The following is a 10,193-nucleotide window of genomic DNA, read 5'->3' on the forward strand; positions in this document are numbered from 1 at the left end:
CTAGCCCACCTTTTCAATATGGGAACTTTGCAGGGCAGTGCTCAGCATGTAGCAAGCCTTTTAGCATCTAGTGACCCATCTCCCTCTATCCACCAGCCAGTACTGTTTTCAGAGAAGTGACCACTGTTGTTTCTTACTGTGTTCAGTCAGTCAGTCAGTCAGTCAGTCAGTCTGCTCTCTATTTAGTAAGCATCCATGGTTGCTAGGCCCTATCGAAGCCAGAAGCACATTTCACCTCAGGGAAGGAAAGATGGTCAAGTGAAGGCAGTGGGTGTAGGAACATGAAGGAACTTGACTTAAAAAAAAATGGAAACCAGTGGCTCAGGGATACTTGAAAATGAGGAACTCAAGCCTCTTCAGGAAAGATCCAGAAGCCAGTGGTGGGAGGTTGGAGGCGAAGGAGAGCTGTTTGGTCAGGTCCTATGTCTATTGTGTCACTTCACCCATTACAGAGCCTGAACAGAGACTGTGGGCAGAGGGTGGGGAGGACACTGGTCTCTTTGCTGCCGGTATGACCCCTTCCCAAACCCAACCCCATCTGTGATCAGAATGTCCTAACTGCCCCCACCTCACCCCACAGGACTATAAAGAGCACAAGCAGGAGTGAGTGGTGATTCTCAGGCCCTCTAAGCGCGTGTGTCTCTATGCAATGCAGCTCTCTAAGTGACTTTTACTAAAATTACGGGGGCCTCCCTGGTGGTGCAAGGGGATAAGCACCACACTGTGAAGCAATCTGCAGCCTCTGCAGCATGAGTTCAATCCCTGGCTGGCCAGGCAGCAACCCACATGGCACAGCAGACCTCTCCTGTCTCGCCCACTGTATTTTTAGTCAGTCTGCCTGTTCTGTTCCCCACTCTGTCTCTGGTGAATCCTCTCACCCCCTGCACCTCTGGCCTGTACCCCAGCTCTTGTATGCATAAATAAATAAATCTTTTTAAAAAATAAAATAAAATTACGTAACACGGCAGCATAGGGGCTGGAGCACCGGCCCGGAGTTGATGCGCAGGACAAGATGTCACTGCCCAGCTCTGCTCTGCAGGAGGCAAAAACAGGAAAGGATGTGGCCTTGGTTCAGGCCGGGCAATACAGCCACCCTTTACATGATTCCTCTGATAAAAAGTTCCCTCCTCCAAGATGGAATCTGTTTTTGGCCATTTGGAATTCCTTGTCAGGAAGCTCTCGTCAGCAAATGTTGGGTAACAGTTCCCTGGGGGGTACCATTACCAAGACCCTCTGGTAATAATAGCAGAAAGGAGATGATACCCCAAAATCTCCCCTCGCCTCCATCTTGCAATCTGTGTTTGTAGGTGCTCGCAAAGATTCAATCCCGCAAGTCTTACTCCCTGAGGAAGAGAAACTCATCATCGAAGAAACCAGAAGCAATGGGCAGACCATCATTGAAGAAAAGTGAGTAGAGTGGGCTAATGCCTTCCCTGCTTTCTCGGGGGGGCTGCACTGAAGGTTCTCGCAGGGCAGTGGTGCTCATAGGAAGCCTGCACTGAAGACCATCCCTCCTCGTGGTCTGGGGATAGGACCCTTGGGAGGGCAGGAAGGGACACGGGAAGGTGAGGCAGAGGGGCGGAGGTCTCTCCTTGGGGTGGCTCCCCATGCAGTCAGGGGCTTCAGGGTATGTAGGAGGATGGTCTAGGTGGGGAAGGAGGCACCTGAGGACACCAGAGCACCTCTTCCCTGACCAGGTACTGGGCTTTTACAACTTGACCTGAGTTAGAGACCCTCCAGCAATCCAGTCAGCTAAGTACACCTCTCACTGTTTCCCCGGAGGAGAAGACTGGGGTTCAGGGAAACCATGTCTGGCTTATCTTTGGCACAGTAGTGAGGGGAAATCTGGTGAATGGCCAATGGCTTGTCAAATAAACACAAAGTCGCCAAATAATTCATTCGTTTAAACTTGAGTCATTTCCGAAGTCAGGCCTAAATGTGCGTAGGACAGAATGTTTCAAAGTACTTGGCATTGTTGTTGTGTTTTTCCCTCTGGTGAATGAAGTGGTAGAGAAAATGGCAAAGCACCTGGGCTTTACCAGGGAGGATAGCCCTGGTTCAACTCCCAGTTCTGCGATTTGTGCAAGCTCTTTCACACACCTCTCGGTGCCTCAGTTTCTTCCTCTGTGTAATAGCTAAGGTAGTAATACTTTCCAGGATATTGTGAGGCAAAATAGAATAATAAGTAGCTTGCACAAGGTAATCGCTCAGTAAATGATGATAGTTATTATTATTATAGCTGTATCAACCTTATGACAACTTTGTGAAGTTGTCAGCGAATGTGGTAATATCCCCAATTTGAATGTGAAGACAGTAAGACCAAGGCCAGATGAGAAGAAAACGGACTGCTCAAAGTTAGAGGACTAGTGAGTGATAGGATCAGAACTGGAGCCCACATCTCCAAAGCCCTTGCTCAAGAACAGAACTAGGGCCTCCCCGGTGGCGCAGCGGTTGAGCACTGGGTTGCGAAGCTGCCCTCAGCCTCTGCAGCGCCGGTTCGATCCCCGGCTGCTCCCTGGCCACCGGAGGAGGGTCCCACATGGCGCGCAGACCCCTCCAGCCGCCCGCTGCTTCCCTCAGCAGTGTACTTCGGTCCTTCTGCCTGCTCTGCTCCCCGCTCTGGCTCTGGTGAATTCTCTCACCCTCCCGCGCTTCTGACTGTACCCAGTACTTGTATAAATAAATAAAAAATAAATAAATTTAAAAAAAAAAAAAGAAAATCTTTTAAAAAAAAAAAAAAAAAAAAAAAAAAAAGAACAGAACTAAAGAGGAAATGACTCTTCCACGAGCCAGCCAGGATGCTTCATCCTTTTTAGGTATTCTATAGGACCTTCCCAAAGTAATGTCCCTAACATGTAGGGCCAGACAGGTGAGAAGGGCGTTACACAGATATTGTAGGGTAGGTGGGGCCTGTGACACCTCTCATTATACATTAGGTGATGCTCATTTCTGCCCCAGAGAGAGAATGCCAAATCATGTGTTGAGCCCTCACCTCTGTTCTTTAAAAATAAATTTGTATTAAGGTAACATTATTTAGATTTTGGATATACAGCTTTATCCTTGTACATGTATGCATACTACATCATGATCACCACCAAGAGTCTAGTTTCTATCTACCACCAAACGTTTGACCCCCTTTCACTCATTTATTTCACACCCTCCCCAACGCACTTCCCCTTTGGTAACCACCACTTAGCATTGACCTCAGCAATGTCTTTGTGAATTCACACCAATGGTAAGAGTAACAAAAGCAAAAATAAACCAGTGGGACTACATCAAACTAAAAGGCTTTTGCACCATGAAAGAAACCATCATTAAAATGAAAAGGGAGGACCTCCTTGGCGATGCAAGGGGTTAAGACGCAGCACTATGAAGCTACCCGCAGCCACTGCAGCATGAGTTCAATGTCTGGCCAGGGAGGTGACCCACATGGCACAGCAGACCTCTCCTGACTCGTCCGCTGCTCCCCTCAGCGGTGTACTTAGATTAATCTGCCTGTTCTGTTTCCCACTCTGTCTCCGGTGAATCCTCTCACCCCCCCACACACACACACACCTCTGGCCTGTACCCCAGCTCTTGTATGCATAAAATAAATAAATCTTTTAAAAAAATTGAAAGGTAGCCTACTGCATGGAGTTTGGGAAAAGATATTTGCAAATCCATCTGTCAGTATATAAAGACCTCATACAACTCAACAGCAAAGAAACTAGCAACCCAATGAAAATGAGCAGAAGACCTAGTTTTCTGCTTCATACTCACCCAAGCTGGGAAGCAAGTGGGAAGGAGGAGCAAAGCACAGAGACGTGGCGGGGGCCCATGATGAGTACGCGCAGGGGTGCTATTGGCAGGTAAACCGGCGGAACACGACCACCAGTTACAGCAGTCTCTCTCCAGGTCGGCTAAAGAGTCCACTGCTTTTCAGGATCTGTATTTCTATAAAACTGCTTTTAGAATTATTACCTAACAATACTGGAGTGCCAGCCATTAATGTCTGAATTTTACCTTTTTGTTCTAGGAGCCTTGTTGATACTGTCTATGCCTTGAAGGATGAGGTCAAAGAACTGAAACAGGTGATGAAATATCAAAGTCATTTTCTCAGATCATAACGGGCCCACTCCCTCTTCCTTGCCACGCACTGGTAGCCGCTCTCAGGAAAGGCCCAGGAGCACGGCGGTGAGGTGGGGATTTTTATTTTCCTTGTGTCACCAAGGTAGGTTTTGTTGATTTTACATTTGGGCTTGGGTTTAAATTTCTGAGGCTCACTTAGATACCTATTTAATGGTTTGCAATAAGGTCCCAAGCTCAGTTATAGCTTTTATGTTCCCTGGAAGTTGTAAACAGAATTAAGAAAAACTAAGTCATCCAAGCGTAAGTGTAAACAGAACTCTAAATTTTGCTTTGTGGCCTTCTCTGCAGAAGTGGCCCCATGCGCCACGATGCATAGTCTTACTTGTGTTTGAGGACTGGCTGTACCTGGTCACAGGGAAAAGGGAGGCCTGGAGGGGAGAGAGGTCAAAGGCTGAGGCCACACAGGAGGTGATTTAAAAATGCAGGATGACACGTGATGGAGTCCTGAGCCGAGGCAGGGCGACTCCGGCTGGGCAGGAGGAAAATGGATGAACGGGACCGTGTGCTGCAGAGTTAGAGTCCAAGGACAATGATGCCCTGACACTGAGATTAAGACAGAGGCAGGGATTAAGGGTGAAGCTTCTTACTTGATATCTCTAGTCATGCTTCACTTAACGATGTTTCGGTCAACAACAGCCATCCCAATAGGTCCCGTGGAGCCTGGGAGTGTGGTGGGCCGGACCGTGTAGGTTTGTGTAATTACATTCGATGATGTTTGTACCATGAGGAAAACATCGGATGATGCGTGTCTCAGCCTGTGTCCTTGACATTACGTGACACTTGACGTGGTTTGGTATGGTGATGCCTGTCACAGATCAGGAATTACAGGAGGGGAGAAATCTGGGGTGCTGGGGAATAAACTCAGTTTGTTCTTGGACATAAAGAGTTTGAGGTGCTTGTAACATGTTTGGGTAGAAACATCAAGTTGGCATTTGGGACTGTGGACCTTGTGATCGGGAGAGCGGCTAAGGTCAGTATCAGACTTGGAAGGCCCCTTAATAGATAAGTGAGTTGAAAGAGAAGAGACAGTAAACAAAAGGAGGGTTGAAATCGAAGAGAATCCAGGGCCAGGACCTTAGCAAATGCATGTATTGCAAGGAAGAAGAATGCAAAGGGTTGGTCAGAGAGAGATAGGAGACTCGAGAGCCTGCCTTGTCTTCGAAGCTGAGCGAGGGAGAGGAGCATGAAGAAGGAAAGTTTAGTCAGTGGTGAGAGCTGTCAGGAGGAGTCTGAGAAGCAGTCGCTTTGGTAATGACAAGTCTTTCCCCCATCACAGGAGAATAAAAGAATGAAGCAATGCCTGGAGGAAGAATTGAAATCAAGAAGGGACCTAGAAAAGCTGGTGCGGAGGCTGTTGAAGCAAACTGATGAGTGTGTACGGTCTGAGTCCAGTAGCAAGACCTCGGTTCTTCCGTGACCTCACTGTGCTGCTGGGCGGAGTGCGTCTTCAGAGCAGCTCGAAACGTCCAGCTGAAGGATTTGACTCAATCTGCTCACTTCTTTGGTGTTCTTTCTTTCTCTCTCTCTCTCTCTCTCTCTCTCTCTCTCTCTTTCTTGTTCTCTCCAAAATACCCCGTTTGCTTGAGTGTTTGTTGTTGTTTGGTTATTGGTCGTTGTTTATTTTTTATCGGGTAAAAGCAAGAGGGGCAGTAGGAGTCACCCAGAGTCTATTCCATTTGATAAGAGAAGGACAGTGAATACAGGCAAGAGACGTCCATGCTCTGCAGTGGCCTGCAATTCACAGTGTGCCTGCCACAGCCGCTACCCTCGGGTCACTCTCGTCCAGCTGGCTGCTTCCCAAAGCAGCTGGCTGTGGCTTATTAAATGTGAACTTCATGTCTCCCCAATCTGTGGCTATAGCCAGAAGCCCCTCAATACTTAATTTACTGAAAGCAAAGCTTCTTAAGCAATGACTAGAGTGAAAGAGTAACGCATTTGCCCAATGATCCAGCTGCCCCCCCCAGACCATCATGTGCCCTCCTCCATGCCCACTTTTTAGAAAGTCACTGCCACATGCCGTGTGTAAGACCAAGGAAACCACAGGACCCTTGTTACTTTTGTGTCGCTTTACTTTTTGACTCTGTGGGGAAGAAACTCGGGTCATCCATGCCAACCCCAAATCCATGGATAAATTATGCTGGACAGCCTCCCCTTCAGCCACAGAATGGACCATCTCTTCCAAGTGTACTATTGGCCCCTCCCCCAGCCTTCTCCCTCATGTGCCAGTGTTATACTTACTCAGTGCTTTTTGCCAATCATACCAGGCAGTGTGTCAACTGGTACGCGTGTGCTTTGCTTGTGTTCTAAAAATATAGACTGTGAGCAGTTACTTTATTTATCTACATTGCCTGTTCAAATTGTGACTTCTCATCGTTCAAAACCATCCACATTGAGGAGCTACTGTGCCCTTGCAAACACCGCCATGCCCTTGATGGCTGCCCCATACATGCTGTGAGGAGTTTGAGCCTCTTTGAGAGGGACTGTAAGCATTTTGTGCAAAAGTGTGCTGCCGGTCCCGTTTGTACATCCAGAAAAGGCCCCTCTAATAGCTACATGCTGGTAACTAGAGAGACTGATCATTTGGAATTGGTTTACTCAACCTACTCATCAAATCAAACCCTTGCCTTTGTAAGTATCACACAAATTGAAACAGTGATAAAGCAGGTTTAGGAGAACCTCAGATGTCAGCCGAAGGCTCTGGAACAGAGCACAGTAACCCCTCCCTCTCTCTCCCAAACGCAGGTGAAATTTGGCCACGTGGGGGAAAACATTGGCAAGAGCAGCAAAGTGCCAATAGAATGATCAATGTCAATACATCAGTGCCTGTAAATGTGGGTTTTGCAAAGGTTGTTTTGGAAACCAAACATGGACCTTCACATCCCCAGCCTGCTGAGAAGCCCTTTTTTTCCCTAGTGCTGGGGATCTCAGGTTCACATGGCCACTCGGTACAGAGCTGTTGACTGCTGCACAGCAGAAATGACACCATCCACAGGAAATTCCTGCAGGCTACAGTCAGCCCAGCCACACTCAAGTGTCTTTGGAAGTTGAGGCATGAAGAGGATTTCTAGGAATGACTGCTGTTCCGTTATTAAGCACAGCAGCTTAGATATGCCATTCTTTACCTAAAAATTTAAAACAATGACACAGATCTTAGCATCTGCCCTGTGTGTGGTTAGTCAATGGCTTGCAACAAATGTGCAAACTATATCCATAGGAAACATTTTTGTGATTACGTGATTACAAAATACTTTAGTTGATAAGATATAGGATTGCTTAAAATATTGAAAGATATTTTATTTTAAAGTGACATGTACATATGCATGTTTTGGGGACTTGGGCCTTTTGATGAGAGGCCTTTGGTACTCTGAGTAATGAAGCTTGTGCAGAGAGATGTCCACGCTCCACACTAAACAATCATATAAAGGAAATGAAGCCATGTTAACCCGAGAGCAGTGTCTTCATAGTTGTGTTGTTTACAATCCTCTATAAATGGGTTCCTATTACCCTGTAATGAAACTGCTGCCCCTGGAGGCCTTTCAGTTCCTCTTCTGTTATGTCCCTTCTTACACAAGCTCAAATTTTCTAACCTGTTTTTATTTGGAAGATTTTAAAATTGACATTTTCAATAAATATAAATAATGATGCTTTATAAAATAAGTCCTGTGTTTCCTTTTTTGGCTAGCTGGTGTCAGAAAAAGCTCTCTTTTCCCAACGCCATTTATTGAAGAGACATTCCTTTGTCCATTGCATGGTCATGGCTCTTTTGTCAAAGATCAATTCCGTACCTGTGTGGCTTTATCTCAGGGCTGTCTACTCCATTAGTCTGCATTTTTGTTTTTGTTCCAGTACCATACTGTTTTGATTATTATTGCTTTGTAATATAGTCTTGGCAAGTCAGCATCCTCTTTCATTTCCCTCATTAACTATCCACTCTCATCAGGCTCCCTAAACAGCTACTACCTTTTCCATTTGGGGCAGATGACATTTGCTTCTTGCGTCACATAGACAATACTAGTCTCTTTTGTTGGATTTGGATATGTGTTCCCTGAACACAGCTGATCTTTGGGACTCTTTCCTTCATTCCTTAACTTCTCTAGCCCTCTCCTTTTGCCCCAACCTATACAATGTCCATGCCTCGTCACACCATTTTCCTTCCAACATTAAAGAAAAGCGTATACATTTTCCTGTTCAAGGTTAACCCTTTGTATTAGTTTTGTCTCCATTCTTATTTATATTTTGCAGGATTTTGTCCAACAGTGAAATCCTATACTTTGACTACAGTCGAAATGCTGGTGTCAAGAGAATGAAAACATTGTGTCACCTCAAGATAGATGTGCTGGGGATTATCTGTTGCTCCTCAGCATCCATTCCTACCCTTTTTTAAAAAAAGGTTTATTTTCATTTATGCATACAAGAAGTAGGGTGTAGGCCAGAGGTACAAGGGGGATGAAAAGATTCACCAGAGACAGAGTGGGGAGCAGAACAGGCAGATCTACTGAAATACACTGAAGAGGGGAGCAGCGGGTGAGACAGGAGAGGTCTGCTGTGCCATGTGGGTCAGCTCCCTGGCAGGGGATCAAGCCCATGCCTTAGTGGCTGGAAATAGCTTGATAGTGCTGAGACCCCTTGTACCACCAGGGAGGCCCCCATTCCTACCCTTTTTATATTTTGCCTCAAAAGCTAAAAAAGAAAAAAATACATCCCAGACACCCTTGCAGCTAGTGTTCTGTATACAATGTGGGATCTGACACTTTTCCTATTCCACCAGTGAGATGCCCTTGTAAAATCTTTGGAATGCTCAAGTTAGGTGGAAGCCATCTTCCTGGGGCATGTTGGCTGGCAGACAGTTCCAGGGATATATTTGTGGCTTCTGTATTCCACATTCCAATGTGTCTATTCATAGGTTTGTAGATGAGACAGTAGTTACAACAATGCAGCTTGATTTATGTAGCAACTAGAATTAGATCACCACTTCAGTGCTATGATCTTGAAGCCTTGAATCTAACGGAAGCCCCTTCACATCCACTTCTCTGGCCCAGTGATTTTTTAGGTGTCTAATTACCTTTCTGCCTGAGATAGCCTCAACAGTTTGTTTCCTACTCTGAACCTGTAACACTGTACCTTTCATGTACTAGGCATTGTGCTAGTGGTTTACATGGTTAAACTCCTGTCACCCTTGGAACAACCCTATGACACATTCACTATTGTTATCTCTGCTTTACAGGTAAACAAAGGCAGAGATGTTGAACAGTATACTAGTATGTGTGGAGTTAGGATTTCAGTCTTCAGTCTGTCTGCCTCTTGGTGCCATTTGCTCCTCCTTACATGGCACCCACTAACTAGGCTTCTACCTCAGCCATCCACTCTCCCCAAATCATTAATGAACTCTTAATTGACATCCAGGGGATACCCCTGCAGTATTGGACCCTTTCCTCCTTGGTATGTTGCTACATGACTTTCATGATGACATGCTTTCCTGGCATTCAGTCAGCCTTTCTGACCACCCCTCAGCCTCCTTTGTTGGATCTGCCGCTTTGCCTGTTCCCTGAACACAGCTGATCTTTGACACCCTTTTCCTGTGTCTTCCATTCTATAACCTCTTCCAAGTTAAACTTCTCTACTCCATGTCTTCATTTATCATTTATCAAAATGAAAATGATTTTCAGGTCTGTGTTTTTCATTTTGCCCTTTTCCCGAAGCTCTGGGCCCATGGATGCAGCTACTTTCTAGAAAGCTCACATGGAGGGCCCAAAGCAATTCAAACACAACATGTCCAAAACTGGACTCCTCACCTCTACTCCCAAATCTTCTCTTCCAATGGCTCCCATCCCAGAAAATCTCACATCTGGCCACTTAATTGCCCCAGCTAAAAAACAGGCATTAGCCTTTATTCCACCTTCCCCCTCAACTCTATAAATTTATACTTTAACCTTTAATGCATTTAGTCACCAAGCCTTCCCATTCTAACTCTGTTGGATCCCCTGGATCTCCATCCTTACGTACATTGCCTATTTTTGTCATTATGTCTTCTTTCCCTTGGGCTACTGCATCGCCTTCCTTCTTGT

General features: G+C 45.9%; 1 protein-coding gene across 1 annotated transcript in view; it reads left to right on the top strand.

The window, feature by feature from the left end:
* ARHGEF6 (Rac/Cdc42 guanine nucleotide exchange factor 6) overlaps window positions 1-7,768 on the top strand; it is a 97,112-nt gene extending 89,344 nt beyond the window's left edge. The window contains exons 21-23 of the mRNA XM_037512801.2: window positions 1,308-1,407; window positions 4,016-4,070; window positions 5,405-7,768. Of these exons, the coding sequence (XP_037368698.1) occupies window positions 1,308-1,407; window positions 4,016-4,070; window positions 5,405-5,545 (296 nt within the window). The 3' untranslated portion in view covers window positions 5,546-7,768. The remainder of the gene's footprint in view (window positions 1-1,307; window positions 1,408-4,015; window positions 4,071-5,404) is intronic.
* The last annotated feature ends 2,425 nt before the right edge of the window (window positions 7,769-10,193 follow it).

The sequence above is a fragment of the Talpa occidentalis genome, unplaced genomic scaffold, assembly GCF_014898055.3.
Source record: "Talpa occidentalis isolate TD23 unplaced genomic scaffold, MPIMG_talOcc4v2.1 talOcc4.15, whole genome shotgun sequence".
Classification (NCBI taxonomy): domain Eukaryota; kingdom Metazoa; phylum Chordata; class Mammalia; order Eulipotyphla; family Talpidae; genus Talpa; species Talpa occidentalis.